A 26,378-nucleotide genomic window follows, 5' to 3' on the forward strand; every position below is an offset into this window, starting at 1 on the left:
CCTAAGCTAGACAGACACATATTCTGACATGATACGCTGTGTGAAATCCCCATAGGAACTGCAGAGGGAGAAGCCACTAACTTTGCACAGCTGCTAAATGTAACACACTTCTTCGGGTTTAATTCACGGCAATATGTCTGAACTCTTCCCCTGCCCCCCGTTGCCTTCCTTTGTTTCCCTGTAGCTGTTGAAGAGCGCTCCCCCATCCAATGGGAACCTTCATTTCTCTCAGCGCCAGGAGTGTGTCAACCAGTTTGTAGCCTGGTTTGGGTACATGCCTCTGGTGCACTCCCAGTTCCGCCTGGACCCCATGCTCTTCAAAGACCAGGTGTCTGTGCTACGGAAAAAATACCGGCATCTAGAGAGAGACTAAGGAGGAAACTGCTACTCTCCGGGAGAAAAAAATACTGAGGAAGGAGCACCAGCAGAAACAGCCCTCTCCCTGCTGGACACTGGGAGTACTGCAGCATCATGGCACAGATTTGTTGCTGAGTTGGGACCCATGCAGTTGGTAATATGGTAGGGAAGCAGACTTCACTCCCTATGTGGGGCACTACGCCCGGAGCCTTCTAACTTTGGATAGTGAAAGGTGGAATGCTCTCACCTTGCTGGTAGCCGTGGAGATGCCAGATGAATTTCCAGTCTTTATTGGGTTTTACCAGTACAAATAAAGGTTTGCAGGAAATGTCTCTCTCTCTGATTGCCTTTAACAGGCCTCTTTTCATTGTCCTCACTTCAGATAGATTTGTCAGCATTTTTCCCCACATATCTCTGCTGCTATCCTGGTTCGAAATTTATTGGCCTGATCTACAGTGTCATCCTTCTGGCCAGTTGGCAGAAAAAGTAGGAGACTAAGGCAGAGAAAAGTGTGTGTGCTCATTTTTTGGGTTATTTCCTTACTTTTCAGAAGATGCTGTTTAAAAATATATATATATATACTGTAGGGGGAGGGAGGGGGAAGCATCAAGTCTGCTAGTTTCCTCTTTGATCCATGCAGTTTTAGCCAAATCTTGCCCCTCCAAAGTGGCTGTCTGAAAACAGTGACTAAGGGGCCAATCAGTAAATGTAAGGGTCCAAGCACTCTCTGCCCCTTTGTGACTTGAGCAGGAGTATTTTTTTTGACGCTGGTTACCCTCAGTAAGAAAAGGCACTCTGCAGATGCTCTTTGCCCTTAAAAATACAACATCCTCCTGCGCAGGGAAAATGTGCTTTGTACATGGTCGGGCACACTCATTGAGAGATCTTCAGATTTTGAAAAAGAAAGGGTGGCAATCATACACAGGGCATTTTTTTTGCCTTTAAGAGCTTCATAACAGGCAGAAATTCAATAGGTGAAGCTCTTCCCAGCATGCAGATATAGTGAGAATACGTTCCATCTGCTAAACTTCTGTTTAATAGCATACGCAAAAGTGAGGGGAGTTTGTTTTTTTAGTAACTAACTTCATAATGAGAATCTGTTTCCACCCATGTCCCTTAGGGTTTATTAGGGGCAGAATTATAGTTTTATCCTCACTGGTTGCATACATTCTTTGCTGCTTCTGCTTTAACACTAACAGGCAAGCAGGCGAAGGAAACCTTTGCAAACATCAGTATCTAAGGTGATGTAATTTGGTTACCAACTTTCAAACCAGCTACTGTAGCTGTCCATTTTAACAGGAGTTTAATCTACAGCAGTCTTACCCACTGGTGCCTGCCACATGCTTTGGACTTCAACTCCGCTCAGCCCCAGCCACCATGGCTAATAATCAGGGATGATGGGAGTTGCATATCAGTGACAGCTGGTATCTCCCTATCAGTGGGGCAGTGGAATCCGCTCCCGGTTTGAGTCTGGACTTTCAAGGAGCTGTCCAAGATGCTTTCGGCTAAAACCCAGAGCAGATTCCATTGGCCCACTTGACGTGGAGACACCAGCCACCACTGGTTGTAGTCCAGCAACATCTGGTGGGCAGGCTGGGGAAAGCTGATCTGCAGGAATGAGCAGGCAACTGTTTTTAACTCGGTGCATTTAAAAGCTTTGACTGCAAATCCAACAGGAACAGGGCAGGTTGATCCCAATCCCAGCCAATTAACAACCCTTCTGGCCCACTAGGGGCAAAATCCACCAGGCAGTAGGGATGAACAAATCTGTAAATTTTCAGTTCTTTACGTTTTTCATTTCCCCAATCTTAAATTCAGTTCTCCACATTTTTTTTAAAATCCTTATGAAAATTCTTGAGCATTTTAGTTTGAATTTCTCCTAATAAACAAGTTTTTGTATGCAGTTTTGACAAATGCACACATTTTTGCAAGCAATTTCCCCTACTATAATGTGTTTTTGTTATGTTATTTTCAAGAATATATGTATGTTTAAGCACACTTTACTGTAAGTTGCACGTTTGTACACATTGCTTGGCTGGAGAACAGCATTGCAAAGTTCGGGAAAGTACGAATTCAGAAGGGTGGCTCTGTTTAGTTTTGCATATTGTTTTGGAAAGTGTGAATTTGGTAAGTTTACAGAATCGAATTTCCCCTCCATCCCTACCAGGCAATTCTCCTGTGCAAGCTCCATTGAACTGTTGCTTTGGATAAGGCTTGCATAGAACTTCCTGCTGGATGTTAATTATCAGGGAGGAGAATGTGCTGTTTGGATGTTCTACCTGAGGCACAGAAATGCTTCATGCTTCCTATTCCACCTGATCTGATTTGCACAGGAGTGAAATTTCAAGTTAGAAGATGACAGTTGGTGTCCTGGCTCCCTGCAGCAGATTCAGACTCGAGACTCTCAGCTCAGTAATTGCCAGTGGCATTCATCCACAATTTAGCACAGGAACCATAGATTATAGTTCACACACAGTTAAGGTCACTGCAACGCACTACAAGCAAAGATGTTGTTGCAACATTTAATGTGAGTTCCCCTAATGACAGACGGGAGCGGGCATGGCTACCTGAACGGAACTTGTCTCCTGACTCTGGACTGGACAAGCAAACGGGGTGAGCTGATTAATGGGCTCAGTCTATGCCTGCGCAGCCTCCAGCATATCTGTGGCAATGGAGGTAGAGACAGCCAGATCATCACTGGACTCCATCTTCGGCATCTTCTGTGGTGGAGGCAGGTCAGTACCATGGGGCTGGCTGGGAGGTGGAATGACAGCTGGAAGTAGGATAAAGGGACTGTGTGGCAACTCAACCCCTTCAACCATGTCAGCTGACACCTCATGGGCGGGTCAATTGGTGGGCAGATCACTTGGCCCCTCCCCGGCATCCTCATCCCTCCCTCCCAGACCACTGGGCCTGTCCTCTGGATCCCAGACCAGAGTGCTGCCAAGATCTCTCCATGGGGCTCATAACAGTTGGCTAAAGAGAATCTAGTCGACTGCAGAGTTTCCAAGTCAGTGATTTGATCCAGGCTTCCTCTCCGGCAAAGGGATAAAATGAGATTCGGAGAGGGGGGCCAGCATAAGGAGAAGCTGCTATTATGTCTGCCAAAAGACTAATGAAGCTTTGGGGAAGGGATTTGTGGTGAATATTCTCCTGGCAAAAGGCTGCGAAAAATGACATGCTTATAAAGATGGGGATGAAGGTTGAGGAAGAGAAGGGAGCCATAAATAATTCCTTGGCACAAGTGCTTCCTGGTGGGGGTTTGGACGCTGTTCCGAAACATTCCCCACATCCATGTATTTCATCCCTTTATAATTTTTAACTGACGGAAGCCAATCTTTCACAATTAGGTATTAAGGCAGGGAGGATTAGACCTAGGGCTGTGTATGCTTTTAAAAAAGTTGGGACTGCCACTTGCTTCAAGGAATTTTTAGTCAATATTTACACAAATGTGCAATTTAATGGGTTGAAGATTTATAGTGAAAACCAGCTCTTTTTCCTTAGGAAACAAAGAAAACTTATTTATTTATTGCATTTATATACCGCCCCATAGCCAAAGCGCTCTGGGCGGTTTAGAACATTAAACGTTAAATAATGCAAGAGACGATGATAATAGAACACAGGATGTAGTCATTCTTATTTTTTCATTGCTTTGAGAGCAATGGTGGGATCTTTGTTAAGGCAAAAAAAAAATTGAGGTAGAGTGTAGATATCAATGGAGGATCCATTTCACCTCAAACAAACAAAAACAGACAGTTGGTTCAAACACCAAGCACTCCCTTTGTTTAGCATCCTGTGCCCAAGACTACACACTTTTGCACTGTGTGGGCTCAAATTTTGCATCAAGAAAAGCTAGATTCAGCAGTCTTTATTCAGCATTCAGATTAAGCTCTCTGATAGCGCCTAAGAAGATAAGGTAAGTGCATGGTGACCATATATGCATCACAGGTGAAAATAGGAAACTGATTTGCATAAAGTTTGCATATGTGTGCAAATGTGTACAAAATGTGTGCAAATTTGGAAAGAATTACTATGATTTAAATACAATAAATGTCACCACAGTGTGGAAGACTGTGACCAGGTGACCTATGAGCCACACAGTGCGCTGTCCAGGTGCTGTTAGTGGGCAACTTCAAGGCCCTGGCGTTTCCTTTTTATAGTTCTTTGGGTGGTATTCAAAGGAGTAGAACCATTGAAGTTAACAGACATGACTAACTTAAGTTCATTTATTTCAGTGGGTCTACGCTGAGTAGGACTTGGCTGAATGCAGGCGGGGACAGACTGAGGTTGATGGGGCAGTGCCCCATGGCCCTAATGAAGTGGTTCCCCAACCCCCCCTCCACCAGACTGCTTGAAAAGTCATGAAGGTCTTGGTGGACCACTTCATGATTGTTTTCTGTTTGTAGCAATTGTAGTTCCACAGAATTCAAACTGCAATGCAATATAAGAAATAAGCCATAAAAAATCAATTAAAATCAATAAATATTCAGTGCGATGGATGTGCTGTCTCCCATTTTCAACCACAAATCCACAGACCCCCACTGGAGCTTGCAGACCAACTTGGGAATCCCCACCCAATAGCTTAGCTGTCACTAAAATTCACTGCTCTGCATAAAACGATTAAGCGCAGAGTCCAAAATTGGCAAACATCAGCACTGAATCAATCAACCAAGAGTCCTACTGTTTCATTTACAAAGAGACAAAGAACTGATGCCGATCCCCCAGATTGTGGAGCTGCTTATGTGCAACTCTACCCGAAACCCTGGACAGCCACCACCAGTCAGCTGTAGAAAGTACCGAGCTAGATGGACCTCTGTATAAGGCAGCTTCCTAATGTCAGTGGGTCTACTCTGAGTAGACTAGCACTGAACACCACCCATGGTACCTAAATCTAATTGTAGCTGAACAGAAACAGACTAGTGGGGAGTTATCCATCACTACATGGCATTCATTATTGACCAGGTCACTACAGGGAGAAGCTGGCTCCTAATCCAAGTAGCACCTTGCCCAAAAGAGAGCATTGAAAAGATCAAGAGGAAACGTCATGGGTCTTTGTGCCACCCGAGTTTAAGGTAAAACTCTAGCGCTATCTAGTGGTTCGTCAGTGACCTATGTTAGGCTGTCTGCAACACCAGGGTTTTTTTTTTTTTTTTGCAAAGACATACCCGTGATTCTTGTAGCCTGTTTGCTTCCTAAACCAGGGCTAGCTGCAGTTTCAGCCCCCACCCCGAGCAATTGCCCTTGGGTATCCACCTGTCCCAGAGTGGCTTACCTGGTGCTGGAAGCAGCACTAGTGTTGCTCTCTATGATAGGTGAACGCAAGGCCACCTGCCATTTTAATTTCCCACAATAATCCAGCGTGACTCTATGGCCAGGGTCGGCAATGGGCCGTGTGAGAGCAATGGAATCTCAGCAGCTGCCCAAGGATGTCCGGTGCTGCTCACTTCCCTACCACCACCGACGGGGCTGCTGAGCCATTAACGGCAGCTCAAAATTAAACAGGTGAGGCTTTCCCCACCACTCCAGCCATCATCATGCTGGTGAGGCTTTCCCTACATCAGATCTTTTATTTACTTAACAAATTTTATACACCACTTGCTTGTAATAAAACCTCTAAGCTGTTTACAAGAAAATAAATCAAGCAGGTGAGGTTTTTTTCTACAACGTAACTCCATGCTAATCTGAGCCTCACCGGCTCTTATCATTGGCTCCATGTGCACTGTACATTTAAAGCAGTATCCTACCACTTTAAGGAATCACAGCTTCCCCCTCAGAATTCTGGGAACTGAAGTTTGTGAAGGATGCCAAGTGTTGTTAAGAGACCCCCTGTTCCCCTCACAGAGCTCCAATTCCCAGAATTCCCTGGGAAGAGATTGTCAACCTACTCCTAGAACTGTAGCTCTGTGAAGGGGAAAGGGGGTCTCCTAACAACTGTCAACATCCTTAATAAACTACAGTTCCCAGAAGTCTACGGAAGAAGCCATGACAGCTTAAAGTGGTAGGATACTGCTTTAAATGCACAGTGCCAATAGGGCCTTTCTGTGTGCGAGACTGCTGTCAAAGGCTTAAGAGCAGAGTCCTTTTGATTTTGTTTAAGGGCTACTCTTAATAAAAATTGCTTAGGACAGCTTCCTTGCCCTCTTCCTATTGCCTCAGATCAGCATAACAGCACATAAAAATTAAAAGTACTGTTTTGCATGAAACACCTTCTGTGGAACAGGCTTGCACAACAATTCCCCTTTCTTTTCTTCCAGCCCTACAAAATCTGCTCCACAAGGTTGGGGTACTGTTTGGGAAAGAATCCAATGAGGTAGGAAAGAAGGATGAAGTCCCACTGTGCAAACAACACTGGAATTCGCCCATTGTTAAAAGCTTAACAAAACATTTTTGTGAAGCAAGTCTCGTTTTCCAGAGCACTTCAGGGCAATTTAAATGGCAAGTCAAGTCTACGGCCAGAGGTGTACAGAGATAGGAAGGGGTTCACCACTCTGCCAGGGCTCTCCCCAAACCTGGAGTCAGAGCTTGGAAAAGTTACTTTTTTGAACTACAACTCCCATCAGCCCCAGCCAGCATAGCCACTGGATTGGGCTGATGGGAGTTGTAGTTAAAAAAAAGTAACTTTTGCAAGCTCTGCCTGGAGTTGCCCCTGAACTCTAGATGAGGAATGTGCAAATCTGTCTCCAATCTGAAGTTCAGTTCTCCATTTTTCTGGATCAGTTTGCAGGGTTTTTTTTTTTTTTAAAAAGGCCCTTGTGAAAATTCATTAGCATTTTAGTGAGAAATTCTCCTAATACACAAATGTCTGTATTCAATTTTGCCTCATATATGTATTATTTGCAAAGCAATTTCCCCTAATACAGTTAGTGTTATTTTTGTTGATGTGTGCATTTTTATGCCTACTTTACTTTACATATGCATTACTTAAATGGAGAACTGCACTGCAAAATTCAGAGAAGTGCAAAAGTTCTAAAGGTGACTGTGTTTCAGTTTGTGTGAATTAAGTAGGTTCATCTTTAAATGGAAACTGAATCACACTTCTCTCCTGACTCCAATTCTAGATACGAGGCACAAGGATTTTATCCCTGCAGAAGAGGAGACTCCATGCACTGAACAGACATCACATCTAAGTCAATAAATAGGCAGAGAGCACCCACCATTTTATTTTCAGATTCTTATAAAACTATTATTTCTGAATTGGGATGAGAAGACGACACAAACAAGAAGGAAGGGGGAGCGAGGGAGGGAGGGAGATATAGAAAGACAGTGATTCTTTTCATTGGGATGAAGAATCACCCCTTAAGAGACTCTGGATGTGTTATTTGGCCGTGAGGTGGTGCAGGTCTGGGGCACCCAAGGCCCTCCAGATATAAACTACAACTCCCATCAGCCCCAGCAAGCATGGCCAACAGCTAGGGATGATGGGAGCTGTAGTTCAACAAAATCTGGAGAGCCAAAGGCCCCCACCCAAACTCTGAGGTAGCTTCGACAAGGCCAGATGTCCATCTACTGGTTGCTTCACGACTCTCCTCAGTGTGTTAAAAAACAAAACAGAAAAGAAGTCAGTCAGAGGGGCTCTGGCACTCTCGGCAGTCTTTCATGTCCTCGGAGTAGTTCTCAATCTGGATGGTTGTGGTGTGGAAATTGAAGGCTCTCTGCAGGCGCGAACTTGCTTCCTTCAAGACTGCCTGCGCATCTGCATCTTTGTCTGGGGAGGGAGACAAGAAGTGCATGGAGCAGAGAGAGATGGGCCTCACTTATCTGAAGCGAAAGGGGGCAGGAGAAGAGTGTGTTTTGGTTGCAAGAGCACAGGCCCTGCCAACTCTACTGTGAGGTAAAGCGAGGCATGGATTTTGGGCACCATCAAAGGCAACAGTCTGGGAGACCAAACAGGCAGGTGTGGGGTCCCTCATGGGGACCAATCTACTAGGAAGGTCTCCTGAGCAAGCCTCACTGAAAAAGAAATGGTCACAAAGATCTTCCTTGTACAACCTTCCCCAACTGGTGCCCTCCAGTTGTTTTAGACTACAACTCCTTTAAGTTCCTGCTTCTTGGTAGTTTCACCATCCTCAGAGGTTTGGCGGCAGTGGCAGCCTGGGAATGGCATTCTCTGTGGCAGCCCCCACGCTCTGGAATTCCCTCCTCACAGAACCCCATCCAGCACCAGCATTTTACAGCTATCACTGCTGGTCCATTAGGGTAAGTGGAGCAGCGCTGCTGCACCAACCTCAGGCTGTCCTCAGCCAGCCACCAGCCTGTCTTCTTAGTTACAATCAGTCTATGGGGTGGCACTGGCTGTCAGGTTCTTGTCTCAAAGCTGCTCCCCCCCCAAGGAATCATAATCCCAATTCCCAGCATTCATAAAAAAAAGAGTAAAGATTGTATCCAAAGCAACGCCAAGTCCCTTGTTCTGTCAGTGCGAGGATTTGTGCTTGCACAACAGAACTTTCTCCCTCATTCCTCTCCTCCCGCCACATGCCTCCTAATTCTGTACTGGGTTTTCCCCCAATCACCCAGAGCAGTTGTGGGGAGGGCACAGCAAGGGAGGAGGGAAGGAAGATCTGTTGCATGTTTTTAGGATGCTTTTAAACCTTTTTTTAAAAAATATGTTTTTAAACCTTTTAAAAAATGTTTTAAAAGATGTTTTGTTTTAATGTGTTTTTAAGGGATGTTTTTGTTTTAATATATTTTAAAGTCTGTTTTTATGATGGTTTAAAGTGTTTTTAGTGCTTTTGTTTGCCACACTGGGCTACTGGGAGGAAGGGCGGGATAGAAATTTAATAAATAAATAAATAAATAAATAAATAAATCCTTGCAATAAGGGAATGAGGGCACTGGATGCCACCCTAATTTTCTAGCATGCATAGAACCTGAGGTACAAGGCAAAACATGCAGGCACCAGTCTCCTTGTTTAATTTGTGAGATACTAGCCTGCTTCCAATCTTACAGTTATGTTTGTTTATTTGGTCAATTATTTGGAATAGTTAATCTGATACTCCCTGGAAAAATTCCTGCTCAGAGCTGCAACTTACTGACTGCGATGTGGACAGACAGCACCGGCTGAGACACCGTTAGAGCCCATATATGGAGGCTGTGAAGGGCTTTCACCCCATTGATGGACAGCAGGATGGTCTTGACATCATTGAAATCTACACCCTTTGGGGTTCCTGCAGAGAAGGAATTGGGAGGCAGAAGAAGAGAGATGTTGGTCAGAAACTGCAACGGGACAACAGAATTCCCCTCCCGTGGGTGAACCTTCACACATACCCTTTGTTTTCCTGTCTTAGGGCCTAAAAAACTAAAGAATTGAGTTTGACTGGATTATATCAAGTGTGAGGAACCCTTGGCCCTCCAGATGTTGCTGAACTACAACTCCCTATCAGCCCCAGCAAAGAATGGCCAATGGCCAAGAATGATGGGGGTTGCAGTTCAGCCATATCTGGAGGATCAAAGGTTCCCCACACCTGGATTATACCATGGAAGAATCCTTCTGTTTCCTTTACGTAGCAGGGGTGGAGGTCTTGGCTATGGGCACACTAATCACTTCAAAAGCAGCAACAATGGTTTTTCTGGCTGCGTTTTGAAGCGATCCTGCCCTCTACTGGACACGCCTCCCTTCTCCACTGCTGACTTCAGACCTTTCAAGACCACCCACAGCAAAGTGTTGAGCCAATCACTGTCTCTGCTTGAGCCTGCAGCAAACAGTTTCCATTGGCCACACCTTGAAGGCAAATAGATTGATCTACCAATCAGTTGCAAAATCTGCCTGAAGCTGATTAAAAAAACCCAAAACACTCAAGCTGATCTGAACAGGTTTTAGAGTAAAAAGGGACGCAGTTTGACTAGCACCATGTGCCCCCGTTTTCAGAAAAGAGGTGGAGATGCATTGGAACTGGCAGAACAGTAAGTGTGTCTCTATCCCTTTTTTCAGCCCAAGGGCTGGATTCCCCTGAGAGCTTCCGGGGGCTGCCTAGCAGTGGCGGGCAGGGCCACATGCAAAACCGATCAGAGCAAACGGATGCGATTTTTATCTGTGTACAACTGATAACATTCCAGCCATGCAAAAGGCAAACATTTCCACACACTCAACACACACCTCTCCATCCTCCTTCCAGGCAAGCAAGAGGCATTATCACAATTCCAAGGATACAGCGCAAGCCAGGGAAAGGCACTCAAGGAAGGTGTGGCCCTTGGGAGAGTCCTGAAGGCTAAACAGAGAGGCTTGTGGCCCTCCACCCCTGCTTTATAGCAGCTGGGGGCGGAAGGAAACCTGCAAATGGACTAGGACAGTGATGCTTGGGGAGAAAAAGATTAACTTGCTCCCCCACCCCCGGCAACTCTCCGTTTCCCCTCCAACTGAAATTGTGCACCCCCTTCTGTTGCTATGGGCACAAAGATGCAGGGTGAAATAGCGAACACATTTTTGCCCAGCCCATACCCTTAGAATAGGACAGAAATCAAATACAATTAATGACTACATGCATTTAAAGGTTTGTCATGCATCACTTTGATTTGCAATGCCCCTCCCGAGAAGCCCCCACCCCATCACCCATAGAAAAGTCATGGATATGGACCTGCCCGACCTCGTCTGATCTCGGAAGCTAAGCAGGCTCAGGCCTGGTTAGTACTTGGATGGGAGACCACCTGGGAACACCGGGTGCCGTAGGCTTAGAGGAAGGCAATGGTAAACCACCTCTGAATACCTCTAGCCATGAAAACCCTATCAATATATACAAAAAAAGATTCATAGGGTCACCGTAAGTCATAACTGACTTGAAGGCATGTAACAACCAAGTTCATACTCTCACTTAACTCTCTCAGTCACATTCTCTCTTCCCCGCCCTTTCAAAGGAAGAGATTCACCTTCCATCAGCACAAGGACGACGTCGCGCAGGATGCTCAGGGTCGTCCCAAGGACCAGGATGGAAAACAGGAAGGTACAGATGGGATCCACATATTTGTACTCTGGCTGGAAGAAGAAAGTTAACTCCATGAATCCCTCTCTGGAACGCAGGAAGCTGCCATATACAGAGTCAGTTGGGTCCATCTAGCCCAGTACTGTCCACACTGACCAGTAGCAACTCTCCAGGATTTCAGGTCTGTACAAGCCCTACCTGAAGATGTCATTGGGGACTGAACCGAGGACCTTCTGCCTGCAGAAGCAGATGCTTTGAGCTACAGGCCCTTCTGTTCAGGGGCCGACTCCCTTCTATGCTCTGACTGACACCAAACAAGCTTGCTTTACGTAACCGGAGTGCTACCACCAGCAGCTCTTCCCTTAAAGAGTCAGCACATCTGCTCCACCAAGGAATAGATATGATTTTTTGGTTCTTATTAATTCTATAGGTTTGCATACCGCTTAATCATAAAATATCTAAGTGGGACACCTTTCTCATAAAACAATATAGATTAAATACAAAAAAGGAAAACCATTCATTCAGTTAAAGGGCACTTCCACACAACCTGTTCACTGAGCATTTGTCTCGATTTGTTTGCAGGGAGGTTAGATGACATTGCATCAAAGCAAGTGTCATCCCACACTTTCCAGTGCATTTCCCCATCACTTATTTTACCTCAAAAAGTACAATCTTCTGGGGAAGTGGGCTCGTTGCACAAGACCTCCCAACCACATACCCATGGGAAGACCGCAAGCAGGACTCTCTCTGCGTGCAATTCTCAGCAACAGGTATTCAGAAACATGCTACCCAGAGCACAACCACCATGGCTAGCAGCCATCAATAGCCTGATCTTTGGTGAATTTGTCTAATCCTCTTTTAAAGCCACTAAGGTAGGGCCCTTCCCAAATATTATTGACAGCATTCCCATACTTTGCCCTGCTCAACTGTGAGGGAAATGGAAAATATAAAGTTCAGCAAGGTACTTGAATGTATGAAGTGGCCTTGTGCAAAGTCAGGCCCACCTATGAACCCATCTCATGCCAGTGTTTCCTACTCTAACCAGCACCCATTCTTCAGGGTCTCCGGGAGAGAGGGGTCTCCCCCACTTCTGCTTCCTGAACTCCTTCCGGAAACTGGAGAGCAAACCTGGGGCTTTCTGAATGCAAAGCAGGGGGCTCTACCTCAGAGCTCCGCCCCTTCCCCACCACAGTGAAGACACTGCTGCTGTGTAAACACCTTCCATTTAAAATGCATTACTTCCCCCAAAGAATCCTGGGACCTGTGGTTTGTTAAGAGTGCTGGGAATTGTAGCTTTGTGAAGGGTAAACTACAGTTCCCAGGATTCTTGGGGGCGGGAGAGCGACAATGTTTTAAATTTCTGGTGTGTATGCAGCTATGCAAACAGCAACACTATTGTGGCCAAGACCTTTCCAAGGGGTGGGGTAGAGGCCTTTACCTTGAAGTAGATGACATAGGCTGCCACTAAGACTCCAATGCTCTGCAGAAAATCCCCAACCACATGGATGAAGGCAGCCTGGACACTAGTATTATGCCCCTCGCCATGACTGTGGTGGCTGTGATCATGTCCTGACTGGTGAAGGGCAATGCCCATGCTGCAGAAAGAGATTAAAAGGAAAGGGAGGGGGGACGTGGAAGAAGAGAGTTTACCAAAAGAGGAACTTCGGGCATCAGCAGAGGGAAAGAAAGAAGCAGCCCCACACCCCTGGCTCTGCTCTCTCCTCTCTTCTGAACTCTTCCCGTCCCCTAACTTTTAAGAAGTGGAGTCTGAGTTTACTTGTTTTCCTCTTCCCTCCTCACCCCTTTTTCCTTTTGTGACTGTTAAGCACATTGGTCAGGGACTGTCTATTCTTCTGCAAGCCATTTCAGGAATCTTTCTCAGCTGAACAGCATGCAAAAATGCTATAATTAAATTAAATAGCGAAATCCCACGTGGGCTCTCAACTCCTCTGGATGAGGAAGGAGTTGGGGGCTTTTAGGGGGCACAAAAACGTTTGGGGGGCTCAGAATACACTCCAGAGGACACAGATTAGCCATCCCTGATGAAGAACATCAAAGATAAAAATGGTATTAAAAAAAAGAACATCAAAGATAAAAACACTCAGTGGCAGGGGAAAGAGAGTGGAGGATGAGGCTATCAGTGGCTACTTGCCATAATGGCTATGCCCTGCCTCCATAGTTGGAGGCAGTATGCTTCTGAATACCAGTTTCTGGAAACTATAGGAGGGGGTATAACTGGTCTTCGACTGTAATAATAAAGATTTGACTATAGGAGGGGAGAGTGCTTTTGCAGTCCGTTCCTGCCTGTGGGCTTCCCATGGGCATCTGGTTGGCCACTGTGAGAACAGGATGCTGGACTAGACGGGCCACAGGCCTGATCCAGCCAGCTCTGCTTATGTTCTTGTGAGTGGGCATTTCCTTTGATCAGGGGCTGCTCTTGCTCATTCAGCTCCTTGCCTGGAAGTAAAAACGCAGAAACACAGGAAGCTATTTCATGCCAGGTCAGAGACAATATAGCCCAATACTGTAGGCTCTGACTGGCAGTGGCTCTAAAGCAGAGGCCCTTCCTATAACCTCTTCCCTAATCCTGTTAACGGGAGATGCCAAGGACTGATTATGAGACCTTATGAGAGCTAGTGTGGTGTAGTGGTTAAAGTGTTGGGCTACGACCTAGGAGACGAGGGTTCGAATCCCCACACAGCCATGAAGCTCACTGAGTGACCTTGGGCCCGTCACTGCCTCTGAGCCTCAGAGGGAGGCAATGGTAAACCCCCTTTGAATACAGCTTACCATGAAAACCCTATTCGTAGGGTTGCCATAAGTCGGGATTGACTTGAAGGCAGTCCATTTTTTTCCATGTCATGCTAAGCATGTGCTCTACCACTGGTCTACTCAGCCCCTCATCTGGCTTCCAAAATCCACCGCCAGGGCTCGCTCCCATCAAATGGGAATCTCCAGCTTTCTCAGGCTGCCGTTCAAAACTATTCTGAACATGCTTACGTACATGATGTTTACCGCCACGGCACAGCCAGAGGTGATGAGCATGGCATCCCCTTCTATCTCGTACTCTCCTGAGAGCAGCCGTTGCACCGCTAAGTAGACCAAGACGCCAGTCACGACCCAGATAGACAGCACAGACAGCAGGGCTCCCAAAATCTCTGCAGAGAAAGCCAGTCAAGTTTGGTCGGGCGTCAACGGTGCACCAAAAAAGAACAAAACCTAAGCAGGGACCTGCTGACAGTTTGGTCCTAGATGCATTTACCCTGGAGTAAGTCTGTCCAAATAACACTCCAAGACATTCTCTTCCGGCAGACAGACCAACTCCACAATTGCACAACCCAGCAAGAGTCATCCTTCAATCCACCTAGGTTGCTTCAGCCCTCAAGATTACGTCCTGAGAATGATGGGTGGTGATCATTCCCAGGGAATCTCCAAAGCTGGCTGCTCAAAGGAGCTCACTAAAGCTGCCGTCCCAAACACACTCAGCGAGACTTACTTCCAAGTCAACACGCTTGGGATCGAGCAGATAGCACTAGATGCAGCTTCTGAATTCATCTGATCTTCCCGATAAATTCAGAAGCTAAAACTTCATACACTTGACTCAAGATTCAAGGTGTTGGACTGGATGGCAAAAACTAGGGGTTACAGCAAGGATGGGAAACCTGCAGCCCTCCAGATGTTGTTGACTAAATTCCCATCAGCCCTCGTCACTGGCCATGCCGGTTGTGGCTGATGGGAACCAAGAGTCCAACAACGTCTGGAAGGCCACAGACTACCCACACACAGAGGTTGTGGCCTGTTGCGAGTATCAACTGCTATTTCTCTCGAGCAGAGACCCAGAGGGGTGCAGAGAATAGAGTGCTGGACTAAGACCTGGGAGACTAGGGTTCGAATCCCCAGTCAGTCATGTAGCTCACTGGGTAATCTGGGGCAGTCACTGCCTCTCAGCCTAACCTACCTTGCAGGGTTGTTGTGGGGATTAAATGAGGGGGAGAACCGTGGACGCCACGAGCTCCTTGGAAAAAAGGTGGGGTATAAATTTAATAAATAAATATTTGTGGATGCCTTGCAGGGCAGTATGGGAGGGGGAGAGAAGGGGAGCAAAATAAAAGAGAGCTGTACCTACACCTCATAATGGCATTTCTTCTGCAAGCTGGTCGTAGGTAACATCAGGGAGCCCATTGATAGCGAAGCCTCCGATGCTTTCAGCAAAAACCTTGGCCGCGTTGGGTGATTCAACCTCATCAAAAGGCAGTGCTGACAACGGGCTCCTCAGATGACCCATTTAATGAGCATTCCTCCCAATTTGCTTGCACAAAGCTTACGTCAAAGTTAGTTTACATCCGGTCATTACATCCGGTCATCCTGCATTGTTTTCAGGGAGATTATCCGACAATGGGCATTCGTCTGGGTTTGCTTGTGGAGTACTTATCCCTCTTCCCATTATTCATCTGTTCATTCCACTCTGTTCAATACATTTCCCTATCACTTGCCTAATGATAAAAAGTCAATTTCTTCATTTTTATTTTTAAAGAGCAGGCTTGGAAAAAAATAAAAACGTTATTTGGACCAGTGCAGAAATGCTGCCATGTGTGAGAGTTCCATGTGAATTGGCTCAGCAAATTGTATCCTCTGCAACTCAGCCCCCCACTGCAATGTGAGGAACACAACACTGGCCTACATTGTGGGGTGTGTGGTTAAGTGTTACTCAGAGCTTGGAAAAGTTACTTTTTTTGAACTACAACTCCCATCAGCCTAATCCAGTGCCCATGCTGGCTGGGGTTGATGGGAGTTGTAGTTTTAAAAAAGCAACTTTTCCAAGCTCTGGCGTTACTGAGATAACACACCTGAGATATTTTTCATGCATCACCATTCCCTCCTCTTCTGATGTTCAGGTTATGAGTGCCATTGCTTCCGTAGCCAAAATGGCACCACCCATGCACAAGAGGGAGTTTTCAGCAGGGTTGGGGAAGCCCCAAGGTTTGTAGAAATTTTTTTTAAAAGGGAAGAAAACCCTACAAAGTGGCAGAGGGGGAAGAGAACAGCGCAATGAGGACTGAGAATGCCCAGTGATCATGGAATACTGTCTGACTGTTGAGGGTGGTGGTGGTGGTGGTGGTGAGAGAATGGAAAACTATAGGGAAGGGAAATGGAATGCAGTTGAGTGGAATCCTGAATAGCAGCTCTCCGCACTGCACCATTTTGTTGCAGGTCCCTCTTGTGCAGTGTGAAGTATTACAATTATTACTAGAAGGCAGATGAACTTTAGCAACATCAACAGTCCTTTGTTCCAAGCAGGTTTTGCTTGCGGTCCTCCAAACATTGCTGGACACTAGTTCCCATCAGCTCCACCCAATACTGGCCAATGGCGAGGGATGATGAGAACAGCAGTCCAGCAACATCTAGAGGACCACAGGTTCCCCACCCCTGCCTGACACAGTTTAAAGTTCTGTAGTCCCTTCTCAGATGTTTGCATTTGATCCCCTGTAGAGAGGACGTCATTGTGCTGATACCACAACCCAATGCCTGCTTATTTGCACTGGAGGCTGGTGGCTCCGATATTAGTGGGGCAGGAAAATCCGGTCCGGGTTTTAGTCCAAACTTTCAAGGTGGTGTCCAAGGCGCTGACTTCAAAGCCACCAGCCTCCACTGCTCACTTGGAAGCATGTTCAGTGGGACTTACACCTCCATTGTCAGCATGCTCGCTTAGCGCAGCCAGTTACCTGCTCGATGCCAGCCAAAATTCATGGTCTTGGTAGGTGGCCGAGATGACATCCAGAGAGAGAAAAGGCTGATCATCATGCTGGCAAAGTCGGTCAGTAGGTGGGCGGCATCCGTCATAATGGCCAGGCTGTGGGCAAAATATCCCCCTGGGTAGAACCGAGCAGAGGATTAACGGCTTACAGCAGGGGTAGAGACCCTCAAGCCCGGGGGCCAAATGTGGCCCGCCAGGCCTCTTCATCTGGCCCTCGGAAGTGTCCCCAAATTACACCCCCTCGCTGTCCCTGCTTTGCACCCTCAGCGTTTTTGCCTGCCTGCAATGCATCCTTTGAACTCTGATAATGCCTCTTGTTTTCCTGGATGGGGGACAGAGAAGGGTGTGCGAGTGTGTGTAGAAACTAGCCTACCATACAAAGAGAAAATTTATATCTATTGGTTCGCCCACTTTTGCCTCTGCCTCCACCCTCCAATGGCAAACGGCCCTTGGAAGATTACCCAGAACAGAGTGTGGCCTTCAGGATCCAAAAACATCTCCCTCTGGCTTACAGTGGTACGTTTCTCTCGTTCCCATGCCAAGAACGTCCTGCCTCAGGAGATCTAGCATGTCAAAAAGGCACATTCTAGCCTAGCCTTCTGCCTGTCCTGCTAGGTCACCATGCACATGGGAACTATCAAGATATGACATCCCTACCCCTGCTCCCAAGTAGGGATGGAAAGATCTGTCTGTTACGGTTCTCTCTGTTTCTCATTTTTCCAATATTAAATTCAGTTCTCTACATTTCGGCTGCAATCCATGAATTTTTTTTTTGCATGTTATCTTCACTCATGTATTCACTTTTATGCACACATTGGATAAATTCTGCTTGACATGCGAACTGAATCAAAATCCTCACCCATCCCTACTCCCAAGTCATTCTGATTTGGTACCACATGCAATCTCCAAAACTGCACCCGCGTGTCGAATTCTGGGTTGATATAAGGAGAGCCCCAACCTCTGCTCCGAGATGGCGCGCGACCGACTGCTGCCGGCGAGGAACGCGTGCAGCATCGACAAGCGTCAGAAGCCTTACCCACAACTTCCCCCACCATGAAGATCAAGCAGATGGCAGAGGCCAGGTAGAGCTTCTTTCGGGCTCTCTCTTTCTCCGCATCGTAGCTGCTGTTCGATGCCCAGCTGGAATGGCAGTGCTGGGTTCCCTTCAGGCCCAGCTCGATGGAGGCGAGGTTTGGAACACAGCCGACCATTGGCCCATGGAAGTTCTTCCCCACAACTCCTAAGTAAGACCTGCATTATAAAGAGCTGGTTTTTTTAAAAAAGGAGAGAGAGGTCCTTATCTCAGAAGGGGCTGCCGCTTTTTCCAAAACTCTATTGCTACACACAAGTCGTCACCCAAATATTTTACACCCAAATATATTCATCATACTAAATAATGTTGTAATGTATCATAAGAAAGCTGCTTCCAAAAGAACTCTGCGAGTGCCTCCGGGCAACCTCTTTATGGAACATTCACCCTGATTTGTTTGCAGGACACTAGGTGATGTTGGCTATTTAACGAGCATTCATTCCGATTTGTTTGTGGGGAGCTTAGAGGACGTTGTGCCAAAGCAAGTGTTAACACACACTATTCAGTGCATTTCGCTGTCACTTTCCTTGCCGCAAAAAGTCCAGTCTTTGGGAGAAATGAGTTTGTTGTGCAAGACGTCCCAGTCAACTATAATTGCACAACCAGAATTTGCCAGTATGCGACTGAATCCCACCTGAAAATAGCAATAGTCAGGAAGTGCCCAGTCTGCTTACCGTAAGGAGACAGCTGTTTCCTCCCTGCATCTCTAAGAATCTTCACAATGGATCTGCTTCCAAAAGAATGAGTGGAGCATCTGGCCTTTTGGGTTGAGGCATAAAGGCTTACAGGGGCTGGGAGTGCTAAGTATTAATGGTGTCCACTTTGGGCCTGCTTTTGGAGGTGAAGCAATTGGATATTTTTACTTGACTAGTTGGGCTAGCCTTGGGCTTTATGCTCACTGACATTTTGATACAGGTTAATGAACAAAAACATCTTCAACCAACGCCTAAAGCGAAGAAAATATATCTCCAAAGGGAAGGCCTTCCAGAATTGGGTTGCTACTACAAAGAAGGCCCTGTCGCATCTCCCTGTACTGTTAATCATTAGGGGGATCACAAGCACAGCATGAGGAGTCACACTTTTCTCAAAGAACAAGACAAACAGCATCTTCAACAAAGAACTTCAGCTGATGCACTGACGTTTTATTTTCCTCTGTAATTGGGGAAGGGTTGTAGCTCAGGGGTAGAGCATCTGCCTTGCATGCAGAAGATCCCAAGTTCAATCCTCAGCATCTGCACGAAGTGCTGGGAGAGAGACTCCTGCCTGAAACCCTGAAGAGCACTGCCGGCCAGTGTAGACCAGTGTTCTTCAACCTCGGGTCCCCAGATGTAGCTGGACTACAACTCCCATCATCCTTGATTGCTGGTTAAGATGGCTGGGGATGATGGGAGTTGTAACCTAGCAACATCTGGGGACCTAAGGCAGGGTCAGGTTAAGCTGAGGAGGGCCCCTAGGCTGATTGCTGTTTGGGGGCCCCTTCTCCTCTTAGGCAATATTTTTCTCAAACCCCTTACAATGGTAATGGACTGATGGTATATATAGTTTTATTAATAGATCCGTGGAAACAGCCGCAGAAGGGATCGCAGGACAGGAGCTTCTGAGCCGCCCGCCGTCCCGTCCCACCCCATCCCCCCCGCTTCGCCTACCTTTCCGCTTTTTTTGTGCACGCAGGTTTGCCATCAACCAAGATGGTGGCAGAGGCTTCAGCCCCTTAGGGAAAGCTCAGCCACCATCTTGATTGATGGCAAACTGCAAAAAACAGTGGAGAAAAAGGTAAGCGAACCGGTGGGATGGCGGGCGGTTCAGAAGCTCTTGTCCCGCGATCCACAGCTCCTGTCCTGCTTCCGCGGATCACAGAAGTAGAGCAGAGGGCCCTCTGTAGCTCCAGGGGCCCTCAGGCCAGTGCCCCACCTGGCTGCCCTTTAGAACCAGCCCTGCCTATACATACAGTATGCAAGCCACAAACCGCAAAGATTAAAAACACCGATCAATACTAAATATCGGCGCAGCACGCAGGCACAGTAAAATTATGGAAAATAAAATGTTTAATGGATCGTTTTTATTTGGCTGGTGTGCATTATGTCTTTTAAGCCATCCTTTTAGAATGTTATGAATGCAATTGCAAAGTGCAAACATTTTCTTTTTGTACATAATGAAAAATCTATATTGTAAATTTTTTTAGCTTATGCACGGGCCCCCCAACAGCTCCGGGCCCCTAGGCTTCAGCCTACTAAGCCTAATGGATAATCCGGCCCTGAGTCCTAAGGTTGAAGAACACTGGTAGAGACAATACGGAGCTTGATGGACCAGTGGTATGACTTGGTATAAAGGCATCTTCCAGTTCCTAACTGTACTTATGTGTACAGGGCTGGAGAACCATCTCAAATTCCTAGAAACCTCCATCCACATATTTACTTACAAAATGCACGTGTCAACGCATTCGTCTTACCTCTCTAGAGATAGCCAGCATGGAAACCTATGTAGCGAGATGGAACCTCAATGTTTAGAGGCAGCATGGCACCGAATACTTGTTGCTGGGGGGGGGGGGGCAAGCAGGGCACAGCTGTACCCTTCACGCCCTGCTTAGGAGCACCTGGTTGGGAAACAGGACTAGATGGACCTTTGGTCTGATCCAGCAAGGGCATTTTTACGTTTTGCCATAGCTCATGTAAAGTATTATCACTTCTTCTAAAAGCAAACTCAGGTGGCGAGTACCAACAGGATTAGAGCCCAAATGGGTCCACTAAGTTTATGTACACACAACCCTGCTTGCAGCATAAAAATAGAGCTTTCTGAATCCAGTATTGTTTATGCTCATCCTCAGCAGGCCACTTTCACTCTAGATTGATTCTGGATCCTGCCATCCACAAAGGTGGCTGCGGTTACTTGAAAACACATTAGAAAACCCTCCTCCCTTGATTCAGTTATCCATGCATTTTCCTCCCTGTACACACCCGAGTGACAATGAGGAAGTGGTGATCGCGATCTTGGTATCCACCCAATCACGATAACATTGGGCAGGTGTGGGTACACACACCATATTGCTGGAATTGCCTAAATCTGTTTGCAAATGGACACACTGCAGGGTAATGCAGAACCAATCTGCAATGAGTTTTATTTCCCAAATGAAAGCAGTTTCTAAAAAAGTGCTTTTCAGGGGCAAAAAAACAATGCAGTAGATCTAGATTGTGCGCGGACAACAAAGAAAAAAAAGCACTGGGTCTCCATTGATTCTAGAATAAAATGTTGTGTGTACACAGCAAAAGAAAGAAGAGGGAGGTGTCAACAATCTTGGAGGAGGGGTGGGGGGACTCCAAGGTTTGTGGAAATACAAAAATAAACCCAAGGGGAAAAAATATACCCGATAAGGACTGAGCATATTCAGTAGCCACAGAATATTGAGTATCAGCTGAAAAAGCAAATTGGAAAATGGGGGGGGGGGGAAACAGGTGGAATGGAACGTTTTGGTTGAGCTCCTTATTTTCATTTATAAGACCCCATGTTGCGTAGTGGTTGCAGTATTGGGCAAGAACCTGGGAGGCCAGGGTTCAATTCTCCTCTGAGCCAGGAAGCTCACTGGGTGACCTTGGGCCAGTCACTGCCTCTCCACCTAACCTACCTTGCAGGGATGCTGTGAAGATAAAATGGGGTGTATGAGAGAACCACGTATGCCACCTTGAGCTCCTTGGAGGAAAGGTTGAATATCAATGTAACAACAAATACAAAGTGTTTTAAATGGAAATAATGTTTAGTTTGACGGTATGGTATTCAGGTCCTCCTGGGCTGCAGTGCTAAGTAGAGACAACGACAAAGGTTCATGTGGCTCAGTGGTAGAGCATTTGCCTTGCATGCAGAAGGCCATAGGCTCAATCTCTGGCATCTCCAAGCAGGACTGGGAGAGACTCCTGTCTGAAACCCTGAAGAGCCACTGCCAGTCAGTGTAGACTATACTGAGCTAGATAGGCCAATGGTCTAAGGCTGCTTCCTACGATCCACAATGCTTGCAAAACTATCAGGAGATAGACATGTGTGTGTATGAGAGAGAGAGTTTAGAGACAGGCATCCCTTCAGCCATTAGGTAATACTACCCCAATTTGGCTTCTATTGCCTCTGCACTAGCCAAATCAAGAGTGGGGAACCACAGACCCAGGGGGCAAATGCAGACTCTTCCCCAGGCTATGCTCCACTACCCAGGTCACATCCTACATCAGCCCTGCTCTGCACCTCCCTTGAGTGCTTTTGCCCTGGGGAAATGTGCCCTCAAACTGTGATAATACACTCTTGCGGTCCCATAAAGGCGGCCTTGGGGGTTGGTGGGGGGGAACTGCATGCCAGTAGCAGGAGGGGACAAAGGCAGAAGCCGGCAGAAGCACAAAGGATGGATGAGACTCTTTGTGGAACAGGCTACATCCAATCATGCCAAAGTCAGAGATTTATTCACACAACATACACACCTTTCCATCCTCCATCCAGGCAAGCCATTTCAGTTTCCACACTAGAATGCCAGACTAGGGCAGAGGAGACCTGGGTTCAAATCCCCGCTCAGCCATGAAGTTCAGGGCTAAACCCAATGTGATCTTCGTTGTGTGAATGCAAGTAATATGCAGATTCATGCATGTAGCAACCGCTACAAAGCTTGAGCAGGCCTGTCACCCGTGGGGTGGGGTGAAGACCTTTATCTCTTCTCTCCCGGCCACCCTCTGGCCAAACATTTCCTCTCCAAAGTTGCCATTTACACTTCAAGGGAAGCCTCCAGTGGTGCGCTTGAAATGCAAACACCAATTTCAAAGCGGCAAGTTTTCTTGGAACAGATAAACTTCCCACTTCTACTCTCTGGAAGTTGCTTCCTTGCAAATGTTTTTTGCAACAAACAAAACACACCTCACTGGCTAATCTCTGACTAGTCAGTCTGTCTCACTAACCTACCTCTTAGGGTTGTTGTAAAGTTAAAATGAAGAAGGAAGCCATGTACGCTGCCTGTTTCTTCAAAAAAAGGGTAATCTATAAATGTAATAAACAAATAAATGTCACAGCCCACAGCTCTTTTAAAACAAAACTACTTTTTTAAAAAACTGAAATGCTGACATCAACCCATTTCAAGGCGATGCTGAAGCTGATTCCCAGTTCCCAGTTCCTTATTTGCTTGAAAGTTCAAAACGCTAAAAAAGAAGAAAATTTCACAGCTACAGCAACTCCAAAAGAAAGTTAACATGTCTCTGAACCCCAAAATATATGTTGGGGTACCCCATATAATATATTGCTGTGATCTGGGAACTCTCCCCATCAAGAATAACAATAAATTTATTCAATCAAAATTATCAGGCTCCTGAAATGCTCATAAATGCATAATGATGTCCTAAACTCATAACAAATAAGTAACTGGGGATGCCCACCCCAAAATATGCTCTGGGCGAGGACAAATCATACACCCCAGGAAAGGGGAGGGTGTTCCCTATGTGACACCAATGCATCCTGCCTGGCCCAGAGCTTCTGCCTGGCCCAGGGCACGGATAAGGGCATCTATGCACAATCAAAATAGACAAAAACACACAGAAACAAATAAGTGACCAAGGGTGCCCACCCCAAACTCTGCTCTGGTCCAGGGCAATTCATATACCCCAGGAAAGGGGAAGGTGCCCACCATGAGATGCCAATGCTTCTGTTCTGGCCCAGAGCTTCTGCTGGGCGCAGGGCACAAATAATGGCATCTATGCACAACCAAAATAGACAAAACATGCAGAAAAAATGTAACTGAGGGTGCCCACTCCACCCCACAATCTGCTCTGGGCCAGGACAAATCATACACCCCAGGAAATGGGAGGGTGTCCTCTACAATATGCCAATACTTCTCACCTAGCCCAAGCAAATAAAGAACTGGGAACTAAGAACCAACTTCAGCGCCGTCATTTCAAGGCACACTCTGCTAGATAAAACAAGTTTCCATGTTTACATTAACTAAACTGGAACAATTGCTACCCTCTGATCCCACTCTCTGCTGGCAAACACCCTTGGGAGAACAGATTCCACGCTTTGCTCATTGGCTTTCATTGCTACCTTGAGGTGTGTGGAAAGAACCCTTTTATCCTGCTTTAAAAACACCCTTGTTGCAGAGTTAAAGTTTGTCAAAGTTCCTTAATAAAGATTAATTACACTTTGAACATGCACCCTGGGAGGGGTTGAGTCTACAGCTGCCATCTTTCTTTGGGGCAAAGCCTTGCCTCGCCTTTAACAGATGCACAACAGACATACATTCAACAGATAAAGCTTCCCCAATCACAGCAACGTCATTCCAGTAAAAGTCTAACTTCTTGCATTTCTGTCTGTCACACATTTATTCCAGACCAGAGATGGCGAGCCCATGGGCCCTCTAGCTATTGCGGACTTACTACAACTCCCTTCTAACTGAGATCAGGCAGCCCCACCCCTCCGTTGAACTTCCGGTGCCTACTAAAGACTTTTTATTCCAGTAGTATTTTTAAATAAAATTATCTTACAGTTAGCTTTTAACTGATTGTATCTCTAATGTATTTGAGCTTGCAACATGCCGTTTAGAGACGACTGTAATTAAGAAGTATATAAATTGTCAAAAAATCAATCAATCAATGACCATTGGCACTACTGGGCGGGGCTGATGGGTGCTGGGAGTCACCATTCGGAGGGCCTCGGCTTCCCCACCCCTCTGCAGAGCTTGACAAATAAAAAGTTGGCTCCCCAAGTTTTGGTCCATAGCCAAGAGACCGCGACATAGGTGTGTGTGTGGGGGGGGGGGGTCCTACTTACACCGTTTGGGATCCAGAGGTTTCGATGACGGAACCAAAAGACTTCAACCGTTTGGCTAGCTAGGATAGGGGGAGGGGCGAGGAGGGGGGGCGAGGCAAGGGCCCCCGATCCTCTCTCCCAAAACGAGTGACTCCAATGAAGGCTGCCGTGCTATGCTCCGCCTGGCGCTCACTCGGGCGTAATTCTCATTCATCACAAATGGGTTTCCACCTGAGTCAACACAGTCTTGCACAGCTCCGATCCAAATCCTACGCATGCTTAGGGTTAAAAAAAAAGAAAAGCAAATCCTCCTTAACTCGGCGGGTCTTTACTCCCGAGTCAACATGCTTAGAATCGGACCGAGGACCAGAAGGGAAGAATTGGCGGTTGGGAAGCAGCCAAGGTTTAATTTGGGGCTGGTTACGGACTTATTGGCGAGAAGGGTCCCTATTGACTTCGGGGCGTAGAATTGCCGGGGGGGGGAAAGAGAGAGTCGGGGCCCGCGCTGCCCTGCCCGAACTCACCTGCCTTGGTCCACCCCGTCGAGCAAATGGCTCTTTTCTCCCGCGCCGGGCTCCATCCTCGCCGGCAGGTGCACACCGGATCGTTCTTTCTCGCCGGGGCTCTCCGATCTGTCGCCCTCTCCGGCGTGCCGTCCCCCTTTCCCGGCCGCCTGTGGAGCCTCCAGACCGCGAAAGGCCAGCGCCGCTCGCAGCAGCCTCTTATCTCGGCTTGGGCAAGCAGCAGCCCGTGTGGAAACGCCGCGGACTCGTGCGCAAAGCCCTGGAGGAGGGCGGAGGGCGCTGCGGGGCCCGTTCCGGCTGCAAAGTTTGCAAACGCCTCTCGGCCTCGTGGGAGCGGCGGGAACCAGACGTTTCCCCCTCTCCTTTTTTTTCTTTTTCTCTGTAAGAAGAGGAGGGGGAGGTGCTGGACTTTTTGGAGGAGATGTGTGCGCGCCCAGATACTCTCGGAACCACGTTTTTCTGCGTGGTTTTAAACATGGGGGAGTCTCCCTCCTACAAATGAGAACCTACGAAGAGCTTGCCTGCTGGATCAGAGCAAAGACCATCTAGTCGTGCACCCTTTTCCCCGCAACGGCCAATCAGAGGCGGCTTGGGAGCCCACAAGCTGGGCGTGAGCGCGACAGCCCTCGCCGACTCCTGTCCTGAACCCCAGCAACTGGTATCCAGAGACATTGCTGCAGCCATCCAGTCACATTTCCCACCAAATCACTGCTCGCGCCAACCCGGCCAGTCTCTGCGTGAACCACCTCGCAGGGTGGGACTGTGAAGGTATGGGGTGTGAATCTGAAGCCTGGACCCTTGTGGCTTTTTATGAGTTCCGCTTCTGCCGCCGCCACCACCAAATCCATCATCAATTCAAAGTGGTGCTGTAGTGGTAACTTTTAAAGTGCAAGAGCTCATAACGGAGAATCCAAAAATGTTGGTCCATATAGACATGCACAGTAGTATAGTGGCAAATTCATGTTCATGTTAGTCACAGC

General features: G+C 47.0%; 2 protein-coding genes across 5 annotated transcripts in view; one reads left to right on the forward strand and one right to left on the reverse strand.

Moving 5' to 3' along the window:
* The window catches only part of EXTL1 (exostosin like glycosyltransferase 1), a 90,283-nt gene extending 89,537 nt beyond the window's left edge, over positions 1 to 746 (forward strand). Inside the window, exon 11 of one of the 2 annotated variants that reach the window (XM_061597149.1) lies at positions 185 to 746. In XM_061597149.1, the coding sequence (XP_061453133.1) occupies positions 185 to 373 (189 nt within the window). In that variant the 3' untranslated portion in view covers positions 374 to 746. The remainder of the gene's footprint in view (positions 1 to 184) is intronic. The other variant, XM_061597148.1, reaches the window with a different exon arrangement.
* A 6,739-nt stretch (positions 747 to 7,485) lies between these two features.
* On the reverse strand, positions 7,486 to 26,171 carry SLC30A2 (solute carrier family 30 member 2). Of its 3 annotated transcripts, none has more exons than XM_061597238.1 (8): positions 25,399 to 26,171; positions 18,062 to 18,276; positions 16,994 to 17,140; positions 14,275 to 14,428; positions 12,709 to 12,865; positions 11,218 to 11,323; positions 9,387 to 9,521; positions 7,486 to 8,062 (listed from the first exon to the last, which is right to left on the reverse strand). In XM_061597238.1, exons 1-8 carry the CDS (start codon positions 25,452 to 25,454, stop codon positions 7,917 to 7,919), a joined length of 1,116 nt encoding a protein of 371 aa, XP_061453222.1. In that variant the 5' UTR covers positions 25,455 to 26,171; the 3' UTR covers positions 7,486 to 7,916. The 3 variants fall into 3 exon arrangements, with proteins under 3 accessions (XP_061453222.1, XP_061453223.1, XP_061453225.1); XM_061597239.1 differs by having other exon boundaries at positions 18,062 to 18,291; positions 25,399 to 25,488; XM_061597241.1 differs by lacking the exon at positions 25,399 to 26,171 and adding an exon at positions 24,896 to 24,911.
* Between the last annotated feature and the right edge of the window lie 207 nt (positions 26,172 to 26,378).

Source organism: Rhineura floridana, chromosome 15 (genome assembly GCF_030035675.1).
Source record: "Rhineura floridana isolate rRhiFlo1 chromosome 15, rRhiFlo1.hap2, whole genome shotgun sequence".
Taxonomy (NCBI): domain Eukaryota; kingdom Metazoa; phylum Chordata; class Lepidosauria; order Squamata; family Rhineuridae; genus Rhineura; species Rhineura floridana.